General features: G+C 39.0%; 1 protein-coding gene across 1 annotated transcript; it reads right to left on the bottom strand.

Annotated features, from left to right (window-relative positions):
• Positions 1 to 6507: 6507 nt before the first annotated feature.
• Positions 6508 to 25654, bottom strand: fam49ba (family with sequence similarity 49 member Ba). Its single transcript, XM_057334046.1, has 11 exons — positions 25506 to 25654; positions 14312 to 14401; positions 12675 to 12796; positions 12207 to 12312; positions 11120 to 11256; positions 9326 to 9403; positions 8441 to 8557; positions 8201 to 8280; positions 7971 to 8097; positions 7132 to 7202; positions 6508 to 6966 (listed from the first exon to the last, which is right to left on the bottom strand). Exons 2-11 carry the CDS (start codon positions 14382 to 14384, stop codon positions 6900 to 6902), a joined length of 978 nt encoding a protein of 325 aa, XP_057190029.1. The 5' UTR covers positions 14385 to 14401; positions 25506 to 25654; the 3' UTR covers positions 6508 to 6899.
• Between the last annotated feature and the right edge of the window lie 225 nt (positions 25655 to 25879).

Below are 25879 nucleotides of genomic sequence, written 5' to 3'. Positions count from 1 at the left end.
GTGATTTGGGCTGGACGTGGTTTAGAATTGGGCTGTTTTCTGCTTTAAAATCTGCTAAAGTGCTAAAATGACAATAATGAGCTTAATCTTTCCATAACATGTCAGGAACAGTAAATCATTCCTGTCCAGCTCGAGATGTGTTGTGAAAATAATGTGACCGTTTGAGTCGAGGTCGGACGCAAACAGTCTGCTGTCTGCCGTGATATGCCAGCATATGCATTCGGCCCTTTTATTGTATAAACATGATTTATGGTGGCTCAGAATTTTATGGTGAAATTCTGACATTTTTATTTACCCTCATGTTGGTACCTGTATTACTTTTTGTATTACTTTTTGTGGAACACAAATTGTACTGGTAACACTTTTCCATTCAATTCTGATTAATGGAGGTCAATTTTAAGGCATAAAAGTAGTCCAGTGATCCTTGAACAGACCAAAATTGGAGTTAAACTGTTTTGATTCTCAAGTTCAACTCACTCAATGATCTGTTTGCCATGGTTAACACCAACGCAATTCGATTATTTTTTTTACAGATTTTCCAATTTAAAAACTCTTATTTTACGTAAATTCACTTAAAAAAAATCAATCATCATCAATTTTTTTAAATACGGTAAAGAAATGTAAAATTACAGAAAAAGCGCAAATTTACAAGAAAACAATGTAAAAACGGTTATTTTACAGTTTATTTCTGTCGCCCCAGGGGCCTCATTTATAATATGTTGCGTAGAAACCGTCCTAAATTTGATTTTATGATAATTTCTCAAAGTATGTACGTGTGATTCATAGAACGAATGTATGCACAGAAATCGCGTGTAGGCCTCTCTATCAGATGTGAAATCTATAAATCGCAGATGATTGTGAAATTGCGCGCAGCTGAACAGTTTCAGATCTTTGCCTTTTAATGATGTCTAATTAATGTCGTTGCTATATAAAAGAGCACCTGTCAACATCCAAATCCAATACAAGTGGCAAGAATGACTTATATTTCCAGAAACCTGCAGCACTCGGACAAGCAAAAGTGTGTACGTCTGCTCAGACCCTGACGTGGCGCTAAGCACTTTTCCACGTCAAAGAACATTTTTATAAATATGAACGTTGCCGTGGATTTTTGCGTTTTATAAATGAATTTTTTTTTTTACAGTATTTTTTCAGTTTTTTACAAGGTGAGATTATAAATTATTTCAATCTCAGTGTTATTTCTGTCTGCCGGATTGTTGCCACGCGCTGTGTGAAGGAGGAGAGGTGAAAAGGAGAGCTGTTTGCACCTCTGTGGTGGTTAAGAGAGTGAAGATAGACCTGACCCGAGGTCATGGAGCAAGGCCAGCCGTTGGCAATAGTGACAGATCCCAGGACTGAACTGTGACCGCTGGGGTCCAAATGTCATTTGCACTCTACACCCCTTGTTGTGTGTGCCAACACGGAAAAGAAAGAGAGAAATGCCAGAGGAAATTATATTAGAGGTAATTAGACTGTTTGTTGACATAAGGGCTGAACACATGGCAGAACGGTGCTTAATGGAAAACTATTGTTTGACTTCTAACTCAAAGTTAAATCATTCACAGTAATCTGTTGTTCAGTGTATAAAGGTAAGTGTTGCTTCCTGGCAATACAAGATAATCCATTCATTGGACATACTGTAACTGCTGAATCATTCCTTCATACTTAGTGTAAAATAGTTTGTTGTAAAAATGTTGAAAGAAATGGACATGTTAGCAAACTGAGAAACTATGTAATCGGAGATAGCAAATGTGCACACCATTAATGATTTTTTTTCAGTGCTTATTATATTATCAGCGTTAAGTGAAGTATTTGAATTTATGATTATTTTAAATTATCAATAGGCTTAACAGACGTTTTTATTTCAATTTATTTGCAGAAAATATAGAATAGTACTTTATCGTCACTGTTTAGGAACAGAAATACCGATTAGCAGCTCCTCTGGATGACAGGTGAACAATTATACGAAACTCTTTTGACATGCGGTTGGCCTTCTTCTGAAGTCGGCCAGCGTAGATGTAAAATAACAGGAAAACTGCTCTGTATTTTTTCAGACCTCAAATACTGCAAAGAAAACACGTTCATATTCCCTTTTAAGCAATACAACAGTAATATTTCTATAGGAAAAGTTCATTGTTTTTCATGCGATCACCTAGATCTTTATTACAGCTTTCATGCGTCTTGTCTATTTTGTCAGTCTTTCACATTGCTGTCGGATGACTTTCCTGAGGTTTGATTTGGTTGAAATTCAACAGACGCTGGACTGGAATGGCCACAAAGCATCTGCAGAATGAATGAACATCTGGAATGCTCGCTTAATTTTTTTCCACTACTGTTTATTTAACATGAATGATTATTGTCATTTTTTATTGGGAATGCTTAATACAGATGCAAAGTAGCCTAGATAGACAGGTTAAGAATGATTCTGCTGTACGCAAGAACAAATCATGGACCTCGTGGTCCGTGATAACATTCTGACATGAATATTTCTGCAGCTCTCAGTCGATCTTTACAGCGTTCGCTTTATCACATCTCCTTTCGTAGAGATTATTGATCGCGGAAGAGATTTGATACAGGACGTATTTTATCTCATACAGTATAATCTTTTCCTCACAATGGCAGTGGAGTTATGATATCCTCTCCAAGAACCACAATGCAACGACACATCGACCAAGCCTTTCTTCTGGGAGTCTTGAGGATGTAAAGCAGCCGTGCAGAGAATGTACACATGAGATAAAGCTTTACGTATGGACAGGGATAAAGCTGGTGCTGTTGCTCCACCTGCAGGCCTCGCATATACATTTGAACCCAATGAATTATTTGACACCTATAGGCATTAGTGAAATGACACCTGCACTGGGACATTAGACAAAGATGTACGATGTCTGAAATGTATTTTAGTTTGGCAACTTTTTGTTTGTTTGGTTGTAGATGATGCATGTGTGTACAGTCCATACATACGGTCTGTTGTAATTTATATCTACAATATTTATGATGAGTCTCCATTGGTCACGTCATAAATTGTTGGATGCATTTGCATTGTTTGGCAAAAATATCTTGATATGTAAACTTTAAACGAACCCTTGGATTAAATGTAAAACAAAGCTCCGAATGACATACGCTATTCATGGCTTCGATCTGATGTACTCAGAAATGCGTAATGAGAATGTGCCCGTGTCTTGGTAAGGGTGAGTCAGACACAGGCCAGTGTTTTGACTGAAGTGGATTAGGGAGTACGCTACCTAATTACAGTAATACGATTACTCAATGACAGCTGGACAACTGCCACAGTCCTGCTGCGAGATCCCACACACAGTCCGGTTCAGAGCATCTCAAACACTGACAGGAGCGCAGACAAATAAAGACGCTTACAAGTACACAAACACAGTCATAACTGGAGTGCTTGACTGGTTTATTCTCTTTGGTTGTGTATTTATTTGTTTTTGCTGCTGAAAATGTCTTTGACTATTCTATATAGAGACGAGAGAGGACGTCCCCTCAGGAAGTAACATGCTGAGGGTCCTTCCCATAACATTGACAGCATCTGCTGTGCCCGTGGCCAGACCATTAAAACGTGAAAACAAAGAGACTTGTTGAATGTGACGGTGAAACAATTTGCCTACTAAGCATTGGAGGGATGGTTCACCCCAAAATACTAATTCTGTCATCGTTTATTTACCCTCATGTGAAAGATATTTTGAGAAATGTCTCAGTGGTTTTGTGTCCATACAATGGAAGTCGATGGGGGTCAGTGGTGTTTGGTCACCATCCTTTTTCGAAATATCTTCTGCAGAGGTAAGAAAGTCACACGGGTTTGGACTGACATGAGGGTGAGTGAAATATGAAAGAATGTTCATGTTTGGGTGGACTATCCCTTTAAGGCTGGCTTTTCTTGTGAATGTATTCAGACCAATTTACTTAAAAGGCAAAACTGCGTATTAATGGACTCGAGACTGAATTAAGTAGCATTTCCTAAACTCATTTGCAAATTTGTTATCGCTTTGAGCATGGGAATGGGAATAGGAAACTCAATTCAGCGTATATACTCTGAAAACAAATCTGTATATTAAACAAAACGTGTGGCCCATTAAAGGGATAGTTCACCCAAAAACGAAAATTACTTTAAATTCACTGAAAATGTATTTGTGCCCCCTCGTTTACTCCCCCTTGTTAACATTTTTTTTTGTTCTGTTGAACACAAAAGAAATTTTGAAGAATATGGTAAAACTACACAGTTCTGGGGCACCATTGACTACCATTGTAGATTTTTTTTCATACTATTGTAAACAACGATGCCCAAGAACTGTTTGGTTGCTGACATTCTTCCAAATATCTTCCATATCGTCCATACAATGGACGTCAATGGGGGTCAGTGTTGTTTGGTCACCATCCTTTTTCGAAATATCTTCCGCAGAGGTAAGAAAGTCACACGGGTTTGGACTGACATGAGGGTGAGTGAAATATGAAAGAATGTTCATTTTTGGGTGGACTATCCCTTTAAGGCTGGGAAATTTTGAAGAATATGGTAAAACTACACAGTTCTGGGGCACCATTGACTACCATTGTAGATTTTTTTCATACTGTTGTAAACAACGGTGCCCAAGAACTGTTTGGTTACTGACATTCTTCCAAATATCATTCTTTGTGTTTAGCAGAACAAAAAAAGTCATACCGTTTTGAATGACAGAATTTTCATTTTTGGGTGAACTGTCCCTTTAAGTAAGTTGTTTAGTTGAACGGTAGGACTACTTTAGTCTTAACTGCGTCAATGTATTCTTACAGTATTCTATCCCCATCATCATGATCCTCATTCTGAATATAAACTGCATGTTTGACCACCATATGGATATACACTGTCTCACAAGTTACTGCTGCCATCTGCAGATCTGAGTCGGCACTTATTCACGTCATCGGCTCCTGAACTAACACACACAGCAAGAGACCTGCAGGGACCACAGGGGAATGTTTGATACGGTTATAAGGGCACAGCTGAGAGAAGTGTAAAAACATGCTTCCCATAACAGGATGTGGGAGTGGGCAGAAATACGGAATCCAGTGGTGCTAGTGCGCTCAAATCTGACTGACTCACAATCCAAACATTACAATGTTGTTAGTTCACCATCACTGCTCCGTTTCACTAGAGTCAGGACTCTGAAAGTCAAACATTCCAGTTTGGACTGGCATTTATTCCGCCATTTAAGGTCAGAAACTTGCTTCCTTGTGCTTTTGGGTAAACTGAAGTCAGATCTGTGATTTAAATCAGATTTATGTGCAGGTGTGGCAAAATCACGTTCTTAAAGAGTTCACCCAAAAACTCTTTTATTCACCCTCATGTCATTTTAAGCCTGAATATGACTCGTCCTTCCGTGGAACACAAAAGCAGATATTTTGAGAAATGTCATACAGTGAAAATCGATGGGGGCCAGTGTTGTTCTTCAAAATATCTTCTTTTGTGTTCTGCCGAAGAAAGAAAGTCATTCAGGTTTGAAATGACATGAGCGCGAGCACACGAAAGAATTTTCATACTAGTCTTTTTGTGTTTCTGTAGTAACTTCTAAAGACAGATTCAAATGCCAGCAGTCGGGATCTAATGAACATATGGTGTTTGGTCTGCATTATGCGGCCCATACAGCGAGGCAGCGCTCTGGAATTATGGGTCGCACACTCAGTGGTATTGGCAGGAAGTCATCGCAAGTATCTTTCTCACAGAGGTAGAGTGAATAGACAGGGATTTGGCCTCACACCGGCCTCCCGGGAAAAGCGTCCGAGCTCATCAGGAAAGCCATTAAAAAAACAGTGGGCTTCCGACGAGGAAAGATGGAACAGCGGGGGCAAGAATCACACATGCCACAGGAGGGAAAATATGTGCCTGTTGATGACACACGCTGAGACAGCCAGACAAACAGAAGGAAAGGGTGTGCGATCTCAACCCAGAGCCGATGAGCGAGACAATAACACCGCCGAGGTCGCAGATACGAAGCAGATCGAATCGTAATACAAACTGGGAGAGGTTCCCTCGCAGATGGAGTTCGGTTCCAGAGGGAGGCAGATCAAATACTTTAGCAGTAAGTTGGAGCAGGGAATGTATTACTCATACGGCTGTGTAACAAACTCCCACTTCCTGGGCTGGATGATGTGGGAATCATGTTCCATTCCGATTAACCAGTTGACCATCAAAGGCCAATGGACAGCACGGATTTTCTAAACAGTCTTTAGGAAAGTGGAAGAGATGTTACAATCTAGTACGCAGAAAGGAGGACGGGCTGGATTTCTATAAAAATGCGTTTGTATATTGTTCCAGGTATTGGGCTTCCTTGAGTATTCTGTGGGGATTGAAAGGGCCAGAACAATAAATTACATCTTGGTGAGCGGACTGTATTATACGTAATGACTTACTGGAATAAACACATTCACTGGAAATGATGATCCTGATACTATGCTAGTAAAAAGGTTGTGGGTTCGGAAATAATTGTTTTGAAATGGGATTTCAAGAAGTCCTTCTTACATAATATAAATGCTGTTCACACGCCACTCAATTGGTTAAAATAAGTTTATTCAGTTCAGTTGTTAATAAAAGTCACAGTAAAATTTGTCATTATAAAGCAAACAGTTAAAATACGCCAAAAAACTGCCTGGCTGCTCAGTCAACCGTAGGGAACATGGTAAAAGTGAATTCAGCTCATCTCTGTTAGGGCGGCACCACAACAAAGAAGTTTTATTAAAATCTAAAGGCCACACAACTTTAATTCTAGTCAAATAAAATGTAAATAACTACAACAATTAAAATAAAAACAGACTGTCAACAGTAGCTGCCACATGATACATGGCTATTCCCGTATTACAAAAACTGCGCGAGCGTCTGGTCAAATGTATTTGAGCGGTAATACTTTGGGTAGACATGGTCAAGCTTGTAACATGTTTTTGATTTGCTTGGCGGTAGTCTCGTCATTCAAATGTTTCGTTGTGTACCTGTGACACACAAAAGATAATAAACAGCTCGCGAGAATAATTTATTAGCGAATCAGACTGAACTACTCCTGCTGTATATTCAATAACTGTGTTCAGACATTAATAATTCAATAAGAATACATGCTGAACAACTACCAAATGTATAAAAGAAGGCAACTCACAAACCTGAGTGCATTGAGAAGCCCCTCCACACTGTTGGGCGGCTGATATCGCAGTACCTTAATGCATCCTTTCATCTATATCATAAAAAGGAGAGTTATGTTTTCATATAAAAAAGTATACTGAACATGGAATATAGGACTGGACTGTCATGATATCAGATTTTCAACACGAGGTCAAAAGAAATTATGAGAACAATATTAGCGCAGTGTCTATTGAAATGTGTTTTGAAAATATACATAATTAGTAATTTTATTTTAATGAATTCATGTATTTTTGAAATGCGGTAAAAAATGTCAAATTACACAAATTGACTGCAAATATACAAAACATGTCATTTTACATTTTATGTTTTCAGTCAAATTCATCTTTAATTTTGTTTATTTTGCATTTTCTCCTTTTTGATCAATGAATCATGAAATACAAGTGTATGGAGGTGGAGAGTTTGTAACCATTGCGGCTCTTAATGCAAAATTTTAAACGGGCGCTGAATTAATTACGATATTATCATATTATCATGCAGAATTAAACGGTATTGATAATCACAATTTTTAATATCACAGTCACTGTCAATACTGGTAAGAGTTGGTTTCATCGGATGTACGCACCTGGTCCCAAGTTATCGGTCTGGCTAGAGGCTGCACACGATTTATTTCATGTTTAATTTATATTCATATTTTATTATATATTCATTGTAATAAATTCAATTAAAGCTACCCCACAGATATTGATTCTTTGCAGAGGTCTACTGGAAGTTAAGTTTGGACGTTTATGTTGTTGCTGCTGAAACCGTCTATATCATGACACCCCTATTGACCATTGATCACAATGAAAATTAGACTCACATCGATTTTTGAGGATTTGACGAAGGCTCCAGCAGGATGGACGTAGTCATACAGAATGATCACACCCACCATCACACGCAGACAGAATGAAACAGTTTCCTCACTAGCGAAGCGAGTGCGGTACTCCCTGATCAATACACACACACACAGGGATGAAATTACAGTACAAAGTTACAACCTGCTACACGAGGAAACAGAAGGGACGATTAAAAATAGATGTGTTGACTTACGGTGTCTCTAACATGACTTTACAAACACTTGCCATTGTACTCAGACAATCTGTCGTGTTCTCTACTGGTAACTCTGCATGCTGATCAGAGAAAGCATCGGTTAGTTAAAGGACACTAAAAGTAATGCAGTTTAATTCTTGGCTAAAACTAATTATATAAGTTACTGTGTATTATATTGGTTGGTATTAATGAGGGAGATTTGGACAAGCCTTTAAATTCTGTGCAAATCCAACCACCTACCTTTAATACGAATTTAGTTGTGGCATCGCTTAACGTTTTCAGCATGGGCGTGGCATTGGCGTAAAAGAGAGACATGCGATTGGCCAGTTCGTTGTCAACTTCATTATGCTCCTCTGCCTTTAAAAAAAGACAACATAGATCATTTTATTAATACTCTTAATGTGAACAATCTATATCATTTGAAGAAGGGTCAGTTAAGCCACTTGGCTTTTTGGAGGTGATGTATGAGCTTTTCCTCGCTCAGCTTTACTCAAGTAGTTAATCAGGAAAATGGAAATGAAAACTGGGCATTGAGATGTGCTGAAAAGGCAGTTTAGCACCAGTCTCGAAACATTTCATTCGTTGCAGTATGCTAAAAATGAAATGTAAATCCTGCTTTAATCCGCAGACATGTCCCGAATTCCTAATACGTGTTCGTCCGGAGCTGAGCACACGTTTCATGAGATGAAAAGTGCCGTCATGATTATTCCTCGCAGAGAGTGCTTTTAATTGCTGAGGCAAGGTCAACGATCCTCTGCGTCGACCCCTATTGAGACCCTCCCTGATGATACAGCACCCGCTAATGAGACTCAAGTCATTAACACGCTCAACCATCTCAACGTCAGCCGGGCGCGCTTTGCTCCGCGTCAGCCAAAACATGAAAGAACGCGAAGGGAGACGTACAAAAGAAATGCAGGAAAAGTGTAAGAGATGCCGAGCGTGAGATGAGAGCGATATGTCTGAGTCAGGATTTGCTCTGCTGTCACCTAAAGATCCAGACCATCAGAGAACCGAAGTGCTCTCATTAACCCCCATGACACGGGGGAACGGGGCACTACAAAAACGTAAGCCCTGTGATAATGAGAGATCTCATTTTCATGGAGAGCGAGATCCGGATACACTCACTGCTTGATTGTTGATCCGCATGCGACTCAGGGTTCTTCTGTAGTAGCTGAAGTCATTCTGGATGGCCGGGTTGGTCATCTGGCAAGAGAGAAGGCGAGCGTTAAAATGCAGAACTGGCAGCTGAATGCGGGCATATTTCAACTTTTCACTAGTACACAATGGGAAATTTGTTCATCAATATTTAATTCACATTGGATATATGAATTCAAGTAAGCGATTACAAATTGATATAGGCATATGGACATTTGATCTATCTTTGGGTTTGTTGGCAGACCTCATCAGTAAAATAATGTAAAAACAACAGATTCTCTACAGATTCTCTGGATTTTCCATTAAATTGACTAATTAGTTGCAACTGGACTTTGTATTACATTAGTTCAACTAATGAGATGAATCATGTTCCTGCCGAGTTAACTACGTAATGGGAAAGAAAATTAAGTGGCTTACGAATCAATTTTATCAGACATTTTCCATAGCATTGAGTGCGTTTACATGCACAAAATAAACAGATATCTATCAAAAATCAGCTTATAAAAGAAACCTGTTTTCACGTGTTAACATGCATATCAATAAACCGGCTACGCAGAAATCCACATTCACTCGGAAATTTGAGACTTGTCAGGTTTCTCGCGTGCAGTGATGTCATCATCGATGATAACTAAAAATGCCACGGGAAATCGGTCAGCAGCTGTATTTTTCTATCTCTTCTCATGTACCTGCAAATGTAACGATAGTTTTTCATTTTTTCTACATTTAAGCCCATTGCACATTGAGTCCTAAATTTGCGTCCGAAATTTCCGCACGTTAAAAAATAAATACGACCTCACGTTGTGTCAATCACATTTACACACTGCCTCCGATATTTTCGTCCGTCATAAAAAAATCGGACTGGGTTCGATTTTCTGCGTTTTTCGCATCCGTAGCAACTTAGCAAGCATTTTGAGAGGCCTTTTTTAACAATTCAGAGACACCTATTTACGCTGTCAGACATGCGCGCATAAATCTCTGAGAATTTATATTTCATGTTTGACAGAAAATGTCACGGCCGTAACTGCCCACCTATACTTCCAAGTAGTGTGAAACCGTTAAGTATTCCATTTGAGATGATATACTACCCTATACACTAGATGGTAGAGCGCATAGTGCGTGTCATTTGGGACACAACTATTGTCTCTCGGTTTTGTTCCCAAACTGTTTTTGTTTATATTTCTTTTAAACTTCCAAAGAGTTTCTGTTTAACTTGCATAATTGGAGAAATATTCCACATATTTGTCGCCATATGGAGCTTGTTAGAAAAAATGCTAGGTAAACTTCTGGTGGTGCATTGAGGAAAAGTCTAAGGACATGAGTTGCATCTGATGTTTGGTCAGTAGATGTTCTGTATGTTTTTGATTTGAGTGTGTGGGTTACACCAGTGGGCATTGCGCCCACATTTTTTTTTCATAAACCCTTAATCTGTTATTCTAAAGTGTCATCGGCAAGCAAAATTTTGGACGTGAAATCCACAAAAAAGACTCGCAGGTGTGAAATAATGACAACCTCTTTCTTCCACTTACTCAATACTCTACTGTAGCTCTCTTTCTTGTGTTGACATCCCGTCACGCTTCCTATCATCTACTTGACTCTACTGATTCCTACTCTGCTCTACAATTCACACAGACTCCCTTCTTGCCCGCCGTCACGTCTTTTTATGATCATTCCTTTATTGGAGGCTTCACTACAGCTGTATGGATGAAGCACATTACGAAGTGACGGCGCACAAGACCTCAGTGTGTCCCGAGGTTGCCTGCTTACCTTCAGCTCATCGAACCTCAGCGTGAAATGCAGGATCTCGGCGAACTGCCGTGCCAGAGCCTGCTCCTGCTCCAGATGTTGCGTCGGACTGCAGCGCGCGCTGGTGAGGTATTCCAACAGGTCTTGAAGAGCATCTTCTACAGGACATACAGAACGAGAGAAAGAAAGACCTCCTGATAAATGTTTATGACTATGGTGATTGATGGGGGTACAAATAAAGCACGGAAAGAGTTGGAGTTCAGATGGCCATCTGATCAAGCCTCTGGTGGATAAACACAGATGTGATGTTAGATCTTTGATGTTTTAGATCTTTGAGCAGAGAGCGCACACACTGGCTGCTGTTTATGTGCGATTATGGGCCATGTCAGGTTTAATTAGGCCGTGACCTATTTCTCAACATCAATCCCTCCATCTGAATCACTCCGACCCACCGACGTACAAAAACACAGTAAAAAATACGTCTTAAATATAAAATACATGTATTTAAGTTTGTATTTATGTAACCGAACGCAGTGGTCTAAAATGAATGAACATGACATGCTGTAACAATATATTAGCTCAATTTGACCCTTGTGTAGCTTTCGGGTCTGTGAGACCCGTTTCCAGTGTTTACCAAAAATGATGCAATGAATTGTTTTTGGATTACTTTAATGATGGATAAATGTGCTTTTTGAGCACCGTATAAGATAACAGCACGGTATTTAGTTATACAATTATGGAAGTCATACATCTGGGATGGCATGATGGTAAATAAAGTATTATTATTGAAATAATAAATAATACATTTATTTAATGAATAATTGAATTTTTAAATTCGAGTGAACTATTCCTTTGACATGCATAAGGGTGGCCATACGTGGCATTCAAGGCTGAAATAAGCTCAGAGCAGCTAAAATGGTAAGTGGGTCAGTGGACCATACGTATATCCCGTGAGGAATCATTCAAGCAAGCAAAGCGTCTTCCAAACTGGGACTGTAGATGGAGTTCACTAAACCAATCTCTCATTTATCACCTGTGACTTACAACAGCAGTATTATCATTTATAGTTTTTGTGTACTGTGCACTTTTAAGGAATAAAACAACATACCCAATTTTAGTGAGAACTCATAAAACTTCTTCAGTTTGCCCACTAGTGGAACCACAGCGGTCCACGCCCCCTCCTGCACACGCTCATCGTTCGGATGCTGTATGGCCTGAGGGAAGAACATACACAGTCAAAACACAACTGGGGATATGGAAACATTTTTACAACATTAGCAGGAACAGAAATGCAATGAATTAGGGAACTCGCACCCGTTTCACACCACAGCGGGCGTTTTTCTGGGTATCCACTGTGCACACAAGTGGCACGCATAAGCAGCTTATTTTCTCTCAACGATTCTCAACTGCCCGTTTTTAATAACCATTTTAATAGCTGTTATAACAGAAAGCACTCGATTAAATCTCTCTTATCTCTGTTTTGCAGCAGAAAGCACAACGTGAGTCTACGTACTCCTTGTGAAAGCACCGGCTGATGTCTGGAGAGCCTGAAATGCATTATGGGTACTGTACTTGCCTGTCTGATGGCTTCACCTGCTCCGCTGTAAGACTGCAGGTCGTGTAGTATGCTCACAGACTCTTTTAGCACCGCATTGACCTCCTCCCATACTCTCCTCTCTGCTTCTGTGGGCTTGGCATCTGCAGAGCGGAGAGAATGCGGAGGAGAGATCAGCTCAATTCGTACCGTATCTTCATATCCATGATAGTAATCTTGGGTCGAGTCTGCTTCTGTGTAACACGTGGTTATCTCTGGCATGCGAATAGGTAATAACTTGTATGCAAGCGATGAGACAGATATGAAATGTTTGGTATGTTTTAAAAATAGATGTCACACACATCAACATGCCACACGTTTATCTACTGGAAATGACCTAAATATTTTTCTCATAGTCACGTAGAACGTCTGTTATGGGAAAGCCAGACGTTTCAATGTGGATGTACTTTCTGCATGACATGCCACACAAGTTAGCTAACTACTTAGCATCGTGTCTCACAGTATACAGCCGCAGAAAAAATTCAAAGACCTTTTTTCAAATGTTCATTTCTAGACGTATCGTGACCATTCCAGTCCAGTGTCTGTTGAATTTCAACAAAATCAAACCCCTCAGTGACGTAAAGTCATCAAACAGCAACGTGAAAGACTGACAGCATGACAAGACACAAGACAAGGCACTGTCCCTAAATAAATGTACAAAATATGCTGTTGTATTGCCTAAAAAGTGAACATGAACTTGTTTTCTTTTCAGTATTTGAGTTGTGAAAAAATACAGAGCATCTTTTCTTTTATTTTGACCTGTTTCTCCAGTTTTAGTTTTCTGCAAATAAATGCAAATAGAAACATTACATGTATCTGTTATTTGGTAGAAATAGTGTTAGTAGTTCACAAAATGAAACAAAAATGATCATTTTACCTAAACACATACCATTAAATAGTACATTTTAAAAACAGAAAACCGGTCTCTGAAATGGTCTCTTCATTTTTGCGCGGCTGTATGTGTACAATATATTTATATGCCAGCTAGGCTGCAATGGGTGTGGGTTGTTTGCTCTCAGAATAATTTAAGCATAATTAAAGAGATATTTCTGTAAATATTCAAATTACAATGGATGCGAAACTAGAAAATTTGCAACGTGCATATAATAAGCAAAACTTTTTAGCTCGGCATACATGTTTTTTAATAATCCACTTGCAAAAGCCATCACGCTCAAAAATGACAATGACAAGTTATTTATATAGCACAATTCATATCAACTACCGTTGACCAATGTGCTTTCCAGTAAAGGACACAGACAAGAAAAATAGAAAAAAACAAACAAACAGAATAACACATCAATCATACGCTTGAGAAAATAAAAATGTCTTTAGCCTGGACTTAAACATATTCAGAGAACAAGCTTGTCTTAATGATGGTAAGGCGTTCCAGATTCTGGGGGCAGCGACACCACGATCGCCCCTACACTTAAGCCTCGACTTGAATTAAAACACACTATGCATTCTAAAATGCTCTTGGCACATGAGACAACTCACAAGAAACAGCAAACATACAGTAACAACCGTAAACAATGCAGCAAAACATTTAGCAATGAGGCGGTGATGTGAATGATTTATTCATACTGTGGTGCATTCAGCACTGCAGAAATCACAACACTTACTTTCAAAGTCCAGGAAAAAGTTCCCGGCATTGTTGTCAATGTCTCGTGTGAGAACCTTGATCAGATTCCCCATTACGAACCGTGAGAGCCCTAAAGGAGAGAATAAACAAAGAAAAACATCTTTTACAGATTTACTTTCATGCATTTGACATGCAACACATTAAAGTTTCCACTTCAGCTAATAAAATGAGCAAGCTTCTTCAGTTTTTTATGAAAGGCAGGCTCTTAAAATGAATTTAGGATTGACAATGGTGCAGAGAATGTGTACATAAAAATTGTGCATTAAATCCGTTTTTTTACATCTTTTAGTTCATATCGGCCTCAGTTTTTTTTTTGCATCACATTTTCAAGTACCTAAAGGTGACAAACTGTGCATTTATTTAGAACAATTTTTTAGTTTGCAATAAAAAAAAGTATTTTGTTTGCGGCTCAGTTAGAGAATGTAAACATAGTTTGCAGCATTTAAACTGATGTTGATATAAAGAACTCATTGTTGGCCCTTAATATACAAATACACTGCTCAAAAAAATGATGGGAACACCTAAATCTCATTTTATAGATCTCAATGACCGAAATATCCAGGTTAAAACTCTTCACTTACTTTGGCTACTTTGCATAATGTTGTGAGAACAAATTAATCTGACAATGGTCAATAAAAGCCAAAATCATAACTCATTCAGGGCAGGAATTACAGTAAAATCACTTTTTAAAAAATGGAAATACTGGCCGATTCAACTTGCTTGAATTTCATCACAGTAACTCATAATGTTAGTCAGTAATGTGCATGGTCCCACGTGCCCGTATTGCACTCCCAACAATGACTTAGATCAGAGCATACAGTAAGTGAGCATAAATGAGGGCCAGTCAATGGCATCAATGCCTTCATCATCCAGAAACTGCCTACAGACTCTGGCCACATGAGGCCGGGCGTTATCATGCACCAGGAGGACGCTGCCCCATACCAGCATAAGATCTGACAATAGATCTGAGGATTTCATCCCCATACTTCATAGCACGTGGAGGTCTGTAAGACCCTCCGAGAACGGGCCCTCCCCAGACCACCCTTGCTGTTGCCAGACCACCCTTGCAGTGTACCTGTTGTCGCTTTTATTTGCCCCAAAACAAGTGAAAATGGTTCACAATCACTTATGCTTCCTTACCGGGTTGATTGATGTTCCTGAAGGTCAACTGACTTGGTGTTATGCTGTGATGATCAGGTGTTCCCTTATTTTTATGTGCAGTGTATAAAGAACCCTTACACTTAAATCGGGTGTGTCAGATGAGGCAGACACAAAATGTGCAATACTAGAGGTCTCCCACGACACGTTTGAGAACCTCTAGAAAATGAGAAGCCACCCAAACGCTGCTGCATTATCCTCTTGAACACTCAATCTCACACACTCCCGACTGCAGGGTAAAAGCTACAGAATGCTGAGAACGTCAAACAGTCATTGGGTGGATCCTACTGCAGGATCATGCCGCCATCTAGCAGTCAAAGTGTTTCTCTAGCCCAAACCTGACACTCCAAAGCGACCCCCTCCCTGCGGGCTGTGCTAAATCTGCTCAAATAAGAATCATATGTTCCCTGAAAAGAGTGCGTTCTCATTGTGATTCACCTTCTCTTACGGTCTCTGAGCTCAGTCGGCACAGGAGTCAGAGCTCCTGCGGTGACTTCAAAACAAGGATTCAAGCAATTCTGCCACGTAAACAGAGTGTCACCTCATTGAAAGACTTCTTCAAAGGACTTTGATTCTAAACGTTGAAATGATGTAAACAGGTCGATGCTGCGTCTCACTGACCTACAGTGCATACTTCCGAGCATGTGGGGGTGTGTTGTCTTTACATCTTGGCATAACCGTGATCTCATGGAATTTAGGGCGGCCAGCAGGGCTAAACAGGCACTGCTGTATCTGTCTTGAACCCCCTAAGCCCCCCTGCCAGCTTTACACCCCTCAGGTGGGGGCAGGATGGTACCATCTGAACTGAGGTTTCTCATTTGACAACAACATACCCACCCTGGAATCCCATTGGCTGAGGAGGGAGCCGGAACATTCTGCTGTTTCCATGGAGCCTAAAAATATTTTTCAACCCAAATTGTGCCGACAGCCAATGGGTGAAGAGCGCAGCGGTGAAGACGAGGAACAGTAGTAGTCAAACAGAGTTGAAAGGATTTGAAAAGATGAATCATGAGTGTGGAGACGGGTGATTCAAAAACAATTTGGGAATTGAAAGCAGAGTAGTTTTATCATTCTTGAAGGTTTACAAAGAACATAAAAATAATAAAATGCACTTACGTTCAATAAATAATTGAACAGTATAATAAAATGTAAAAATGATCCATAAAGTGACCGCGTCTAGATCTCAGGTCTTACATCAGCTAGGTTTGGTTTAAATGACAGTCTGACATTCTGGGTGTGGATGCAGTTTTGTGTCCACTGCAGTACTCGTGCTTTAGCATGTGACAGCGTGTGTCCATGTGCTCTCGCTTCTACTACTACTACTATGACCCAACCAGGGAAGAATACGACCCCACGCCCCCCCCCTCCCCTGTCATATGACACAGAGAGGGGAGGGACGTCACGTGCACGAGGCGAGGCTCTGCGGTCTACGGCAGTCTGCGGCAGTGCATCTCTTGACCTAGATTCCACCGTGACACGTCACACTGGGTTAACATTAACCCCGAAATGGCAGGACACGGACGGATACGCTGCAGGTTGCCTCTAGGAGTCAAGGCTGTCAACTAAACGTGCAGAGCGCAGGCACGCACGCCATCGGCCACTAAAGCGCTGTGTGTTTATTAGAAGAAAACTAGTACCACTTTTAGCGCTTAAAGGGATAGTTCACCCAAAAATGAAAATTCTGCCATCATTTACTCACCCTCTTGTCATTTCGAACCTGTATGACTTCTTTTTTTTCATAAAACACAAAAGACGATATTTTGAAGAATGTTGTTAATGGGCCCCCATTCACTTGCATTGGTTTTGTGTCCATATAATAGAAGTGAATGGGTGCCAGTGCTGTTCGGTTACCAACTTTCTTCCAAATATCTTTTGCGTTCTGTGGAAGAATTTTCGTTTTTGGGTGGACTATTTGGGTGGACTAGTTGGGTGGATAGTTCATTTACTCACCCTCATGTCTTTCCAAACCTGTATGACTTTCTTTTTTCTGCAGAACACTAAAGAAAATATTTTGATGAAACACTGACTTTCATTGACTTCCATATTATGGACACAAAACCATTTCTCAAAATATCTTTTTTTTCCACATGAGGGTAAATAAATGATCATCATATACTTATTTTTGTAAAATTAAGTGTAACATCCAAAAAAGACTGCTAAAAAGTTGATTTGTGTATCCTCCTCTGTTTATCCTCATAATGGAAGACAACATATTCTGTTTGGGGAATGTAGTGGTGGACAAATTACACATTTTTTGTATAAAATAATTTACATAAAAAACTATTGTTTTATATAAAAAGCTATTAACCTATACAAAATTTTATATAAAAAAAATCACATGGAAAAAACATTGTTTACAATAGTTAATTTTATATATTTTAAATAAAGCTCCGAAATACATTAAACATCACAGCCCCACCAATGGCGTGAATTTTGGAAAAGGACTTTCAGTTTGTCGACCAATGGCAGACAGATAAGTTCGGAAGTAATTTTGTGGTAAGACTTTACTTAAAGCCTTTAGGTACAATGCATTATTAAGGGTTTTTAAATGGTATGATGCATTATAATTGTTCATAATGTATGTTGTAATACATTCAATGTTGTTGTAAAGAATAATAACCAAAATAAGAATGCGAAGTGAAACAATGAATCGATAAGTATTATAGTGTATAAACTGTAGTTAAAATTCAAGAGACATTATAAGGTGCATTACAAGGCATAATTAATACATTAAAACTACTTTTATAATGCATTATACATATATGCTTTAAGTAAAGTGTTACCAATTTGTTTTTGCACTTGCCTTTGCGGACTCACACACTTTACCTTTAAGTAACATAACTGCACAAATCTTGTCAAGGTGACCCTGCTCACCACCACCATTTACTCAAGCAAACAGAGTTGTTACACGTGAAACAAACGTTCGATTTCCTGCCATCTGAAGGGAAAGCGCCGCTGGCACGTGTCCTGAATAGACAGACAGACTACACATCGACACGGCATGCACAGCACTGAACCCATGAGTCACAAACATAAAACGGTCACTTCTCCATCCGCTGTATGACGGAAATTCTGACATCTGCTTTCTTCCTCAGACTCTATTGAATCACGGTGTCCTTTGATATTTATAAAATAAACACAGCGATGACACAGCTGGTGAAAATGTGTCTATTATGAAACAATATTCATGACCCATTATGACTTCTGGAATATCTCATAATGCTTCAGGGCAGGTGTTCTTTACATTTGCAGTTGTAGAAAATCACTTTAAAATTCACTCGCAAACCATCCCTGCCCGTGTGATCACGGATGAGACATTGAGCCCCTCTGCCCACCAGCCAAAAGACAACCACCATCATCATCATCATCCACTGCCACTCTCCACAAGCCCCAGAGGACAATAATAGAAGTTCTGACACATCTAATCCACACACATTTAGATGCAAATAAATGTAATGCTTACATGATTTGTTTAATATTGCGTCACATTGTTGCTTTGAAGATTTGGCTTGAGAAAAAAATGCTTCCAGCTGGTATGACCTTGGTAGTATTATGGTTTTCGTATCTACTTCATATTATGGGATTGAGGGTGCTGACTGTGGAAGGTTTTTACTGCCTCCTGGTGGACATTAGATGTTATGGCATCTGGCTTTTATGATTTTACCAAGTGAAAGATGTTCTTGGACTTTTCAATCAATCAATCAGGTTTAAGGGATCATTTACAGTTTATTGAGGTTTAAGGTTAAAACCAGGGTAACGTGCTTCTACACCGTTGTTATTTCCCTTATGGTTATGGCTAGGGGTGGGTTCAAGCCCAACTGCAATGCCTTGGAACGATCAGCATTATTTGGTGCGTTTACGTAATTTCAACTGAAAAATGCAGAGAGAGCGAGACATATCGAGTGATTCAGCCCCTTTTAAAATAACCAACAGCGTTAACAGCGAGATAACCAGAGTTGTGTAAAAGTCTATTGAAAAGAATAGGAAGATCAGTGATACCAGTGATGTGTCATTTGAAGCTGGTTATTTAATTTGGTGAGTGACATCTGAACATGAGATTAGAAGCATCAAAGTTTGATTTCTATCATTTATTTGATTATGATTTCAGTCTTTGACATGGCCTTACGTAGTCAATTTTAAAGATAGCAAGATTATATTTTTTTTCACAGGTTCTTTACATTATGTAGAATGATTTTATGTAGAAAACAGAAAAATCACAACGACTGTACTTTAAGCTGGATTTTCACAGGCATGGTCACATATGAAATTTACAATTATATTATTTTGGTGAAATAGCAACCAAATCAATTGAAAATGGACATCATGGCATACAACATTTTTTTGCTGTTTTTAAAGCCGCAATTCATAACTTTTGCCTGTCTACCGCCATCCCTGTTTGAAACATAAAACTGCAGGATACCTTACGCAGTTTTTCACGTGGTTTAAAAACAACTGACATTTCCTGAAAAATCTGACCATGCAGCTCAAATTATAAACCATTAGCATACAAGCTTATCGACAGGAATCTGGGTAAGGAGAGAGTTTTTAACACTGAATTATTATGCAATTTTTCAGTAACAGATTTTTGTTTATTTAAACCAAAAAAGGTTATGACTGCAGCTTTAATGACAGAACGGACAAAATAGAGCAATATGACTTAATTCAAGTAAAGTACATGCAATAACGTAATTAAAACAGTAGCATATAACAAAACATTTTTTTACTTTGACTTAGGGATGCACAATATATTATTGGCCATATCGGTATCCGCCGATAAATTGTTATTTTTAATGTTATCGTGTCGGCCCGATAATAAAATCAGGCCGATACATTAAAGCCGATACATTATGAATAATTTGCTGTGTTTGAACCACTTCAGGTGCACACTGCTCACAATAAAATACAGTACAGTCAGTGTCCTTCTGTCATGATCATTCACTTACTTTTACAAGCAAAACATTGTTGGTGTAGGTAGTATGTAGATATTAATGAATGTGTAAATTATAGGAACAAAAGCATATTGTTTGAACCTGATTGCTGTCTAAATGCTTGATACCTGAAATCTTGATACCTGTTCAACTTGTGACTATTGAAAACACTTTCATAAGTTTATAATGGGAAGAACATCTATAATTCGTTCATTAAATAAACATTATACCACTAAAGTTTGAAAGTTAAAGGATCTTTAACTAGTGCATTGTAGGCTTGGTACATGATTAAAAACAACTACTGTAAATGTTACCTTTTTTCTGCAGTCAATGTTTTCAAATAAAAGCAGTTGTTCACTTATTGCCTTTTGTTCCAGGCTTAGAAAAAAATTATATTAATAGATCGGCCAATCGGTTATTGGCTTCCAACATTTAAGAACTTTTACTATTTTTCATTCATGTACTTTTTATTTGTCCCCAAGTAATTTAGATTAACAGATGGATCAGAAACAGCAACCACAGTGCGTAAGAGAAAGATGCAGAAATATGTTAATGTAACTGGTGGAATGAGTTTTTAATTCTTTTTTATGTCTGGCGTAGTGAGTTCATCCTGTCAATTAAAAATTGTGTCCTGCATAGGTGCCGATCCTGTGGGTGCTCCGGGGCTCGAGCACCCACGGAAATTGCCGAGCACCCACGGAAAAACGGCATATGTTTCTCAATCAATTTTAACCAATCAAAATGCTTTTAAAAATAGGGTGCCTCTCTGATTGGTTGATCTTACGAGTCGTAATTCAGATAGAGTGGTTGTCCTTGCAAACAGCAGTGGACATTGTTAATCGTTGCGAGAATGTCAATTTGTCTTTAAATTTCGTGTACAAATGGACAGGTTCGTGATTAAATGGAAAATTTCAATTGACCCTAGCATCTCTTCAGTAAGTAGCAGTGTTGCTACTTCTTCAAGTGAACAGCCGTTGTCGTCGACATCATCAAGTAATGACAGCAGAAGTAACGTTAAAGTCGGGAGGCAGAAGCAGTCTCGAACATATCATGAAAACTGGGGAAAAAAAACATTTCCCTGGATAGCATACAATGCTATCAAAAACAAGGTATTTTGTGTGAAGTAAACATTTAAGTGAAAATGTTTAGTGTGCATTATTTATACAATACAAAATTTACAGAAGCTGTTAAAATGTTTTACACTTTCTTGTGTATGCTCCGCTGTAAAGTAAGTAGCCTAATATACAGAATGAATTGTTCGTTGTGAGTTTGAAAATATTTTAAGTTATAATTTGCTTATGAAAAAATACATATTTGGTGACGGTGGTTGGGGCCTGTGGGGGTGGGGTTTGGTTTTGGCGACGTGAGCACCCACTGGCGAAAAAAGAAATCGGCGCCTATGGTGTCCTGTAATAGGAGGCCTTTCAGATATGTGTTTTTTATGTTGTTTTATGTGTCTTTTCTATATTTTATTTGATTTAAATCTATTATAATTTTTTTGTCTGTTTTCCTTTATTTTATTTTTTGTTGTTGGTTGTTTGATGATTTAAATTATGTGAATATTGCTTGTTATAATTTGTGAAGTTATGTGTGGTTAAAAAAAGCAATAAACATACATAAAAAAAAGAAAAAAGATCTAAACAGCATAAAACACTGTAATCACATAAATTCTAACTCCATACGTCAGTCAATTTCTCAATCTCTGATGCAGTGGGGTAATGACAAAGCTTTTGTCCTCTTTGCATTTTGTGTCAGTTTTGTGCACCAAAACTTCAAGCGTTGAACCGTAACAATGCCAGCACTGAAACGTCTACGTGCTAGATCATTGAACAACTAACAATAATAATTCGCACTAAAACCAAGATAAACTTCGACACGGCTCTATTTCCTCTATCTAAAACACTTTTTTTTTGTGCTCATTAACATGACTTCTGCATGCACTGGCTGTTGAAGTGCTTTTGGATTCACTTCTCTATTCCTCAAACAAACTAAGCCGCATGGAAAAACGCCACAGGCTGAAACAGGAGAAAGCTAATGTGAGCGGCAGCTATTGGGCCTGTACGAACAGGCTTCTCCTGGCATGACAGCACAGGTGTTTCCCTCTCACTGCTGCTGTAAAATCACACATGCTTGGGATTCTTAGTGTTTAAATATTGTTGTTGCATCTTTAATGGGGTAACCATCAATATTGAAAATGTTATACTGTTCTGCACTGTATGTGAAAAATAAAGCATTCAATGATTAAATGCCTATTTTTTATTAATAAACAAAAAGGAACAGGTTGGTTTTGTAAGGATTCTAAGTTTTGCATGTGCCTTTTTTAAATGAATGCATCTGGCGCAGCTCTTGATCTAGCAGTAAAGCCTACAAATGTGTTTCAAAAAAGTGTTTAACCACAAAATGGTGATGACTTTCAGTTAAAGACAGATAAAGCAAGCCTCTCAAGCAACAAAGCATAACCAGGAAGTTGAACAAATATCTTTAAAAACGGTTCCCACCTTTAAAGGCACAAACTGAAAGGAAGATATAGCTCACTATATGTTTTCAAACATTTAAATGGATATCAATATACACACCCAAACATGACAGATTTATTTTATTCAGCGTCTTATCTCTACAGATCTTCAGGTGCGTGGTGCAAAACGAAAGCAAAGCGTGGGAAAAGAAAAATACAGAATAAAAAATATAAAGACTATAATATAATATAATATACAGACTGAAATCGCGCAGTCAGCAGCTGGAAGAATATGCCCCCATGTTGTGAAGAGCTTAGTGCTTCAGTTAGTCACACATGCCTTACGGGCATATAAAGTGCCCTCAGACCAGCCTCCAGTACACAAGAATGCTCAGCTAATGCCAGAAATACAGTCACAGCGTGAATTCTTTCGGCACCTGAGACGTCACAAAGTCTGCCTGCACTGAAAGCTGCTGTTTAACATCTCAAGAGTGATTACAGATCAGCAGGTTGTTGCTTTCTAATCAGGGGCGTAGCTACATGGTGGCCATGGGTGGCCACGGCTACCCCTGAATGATCGATGGCCACCTATCTGGCCACCTCTGTTGTGCGAAGCAGTTTTAAGATGTGTGTCGGAGTTTACGGAGTGCTGCGCAGATCATTTAGCGTATGCACTGAAAGTAACATATGTATGTCATATGCTGATGCACTGACGCAAACAGTCTGAGCGCTATAGCTGAACAGCTGCTAAGCGCTTCGTGACGGTGTACTGTCTGTGTACCATAGAAGTTCATCGCGAGCAGAAGGATCGGGTCCTTAAAATCAGTCTTGTTTAACTGGATTTCATTCATTAATTACATTTTCGCGAAAGTTTAAGTTGGGGTACTGCGATGTTTATTTTCTACAAAAAATGCTAACTTCCTTCAAATGATAGCTAGCAAATTATTTTAAAATAATGTTAGCGCATGAAAGCATTGCAAATAAATTGTTTACGTCCTTTGTGTATGTTTTTGACCAGTCGCGATAAACCGCCGATAAATATCACGTGATTTATGCACAGCTTTTGAGTGAAGTACGGGAAAATGCTGCTGCATCCGAAAGCCAGGGGTCGCTCTCGTGCAGAAACTCCAAATACGCACTGCAGAAGAAGACCATAACACGTTCAAGAATCTAGGAAATGCCTATGGACATCTTTTTATCACTGTTACTCAAGCCTCATCAGGTATTTTTATGATAATAAAGTATATTATAATGATCATGTGTGACGGGTGTTGCTTTTTCAAATGCACATTATAAGCGACTCAAACTCGCACTGCTTTTAGATCGAGCAGCATTTCCTACTGATCCCAGAGCCGTGCTTCACGGACAAGCTACGCATTAAAAAAATATCGACACATTGCATATCGCAGCCAGCTTGATTTCAATAGGATTCGGTGGTATCGCGATAAATTATCGTGCAGCCCTACCAGCCAACTATGTGTAATGAAGAATTGGTGTAAATAACAGTAGAAGTTAAAGAATTTCTGTCTGTAAGGATTTTTTGGTCACCCTAATAAAGTCACTGGGTCTTACCTGGCCACCTCTAAAAAAAGGAGGTGGCCCCTGTTTCTAATAACTGCTGTTTACAAGCAACAAGTGATTTACAATGCTGCCATATCTATATTTTCACTTAATCTGATGGGCACACATTCTCGTTGATAAATGCTGACCACAGTAGGAGGTCAGAAGAAAGAGTGCTGTGTCAATATTTAGAGTTCATGTGCTTAATTAAAACCTGTGGCTTTCCACAGCACAGAAAATGTAGGGAGTGCAATGACGTCACATAGTACACGTGCGGAAAAACAAAACGTTTGCTTACATGCAAAATATCTACGCAGGTTTCTGTAGGATGTAAAGTAGTTACACGTTTAAATTAAAAACGAATGGACTTGTTATGACGCTACGATGTCAGAGTAACAATCTGATTAACTATTGGATGTAAAAAATACAAATGAACAACAAGCATTACGAAATGAATGTTTACAACCGCACTTTGGAAAATCTATGAATTAAAACTATCTGTGGCTGCATGACCAACGTTCTCAGTTTGCTGTGCATTGAAATGCGTGTTTTGAATAAACAAAATCAGGAAGTGGCATGATCTATTTGAACAGAGAGGAAGTCTAGCACCCTTGCTTTTGTTCAGAAGAATTATCTCCGTTTCATGAGAAAATGCATTTTTTTCTCTCTCCTTAGCAGGAAAGCAATACTAAAATACACAACTGAAAAGACCTAACGTAAATATATCACGCAAGAGAAGTCATCTGTAACCTCCGTCCATTATACTGAACACCAACTGAAGTGAACACACCTCGTCAAACACGATCAAACGCACTGGCGCTCATACAAACGTCATGCGAAGCGAAAGTTCAATGTTATTGACATAAAATGGTGTGTCTTGAGTTTTAAAGTATAATTTACCCTACTTTCAGTTTAGTTTCAGCTATACAGTAGTGACTGAGTTTAGCCCGCGGATACCTTTAACAGAGCCTCGGCTCAACCTCACCTGAGTTGAAGGAAACTCAACTCATTCACCGCAGGTGTCACATCGCGCAGTGCAAAACTATCGTAAATATCAAAAACACGTTTCTTACCTTAATTTCCAGTCAATTCAGTGAAATGTAAATATCGGGAAACGCTGCAGATCACTCTGCTCAGCGGATCATTGTGAAGATTGTGGCGTGTGTCTACATTTTCCGGATTGGCCAATCACAAGTGTTGCGTTCGCGTCAGACGCGCGGCTTGTGCTCGACGCGACGATGGCAGCGCTAAAGAGGCTCGAGCGTTTCAGAGGCTGTGCCCACGACTATAAAAGGCATTGATTCCAAACAGAAAGAGGAAGCGAAGAACTACTCTGTCTGTGGTGAATTGTGTCGTGCTTTAACTAGTTTTTTACATTCTACACAACTTTCCGATTATCAACTAAAATGGGCCAGAAAAACGGAACATGCTAATAATAAACGAGTGA

This window comes from Triplophysa rosa, linkage group LG5 (genome assembly GCF_024868665.1).
Source record: "Triplophysa rosa linkage group LG5, Trosa_1v2, whole genome shotgun sequence".
Classification (NCBI taxonomy): domain Eukaryota; kingdom Metazoa; phylum Chordata; class Actinopteri; order Cypriniformes; family Nemacheilidae; genus Triplophysa; species Triplophysa rosa.
The sequence above is the reverse complement of the archived record's forward strand: the minus strand, read 5'-3'. Positions and strand labels throughout refer to the sequence as shown.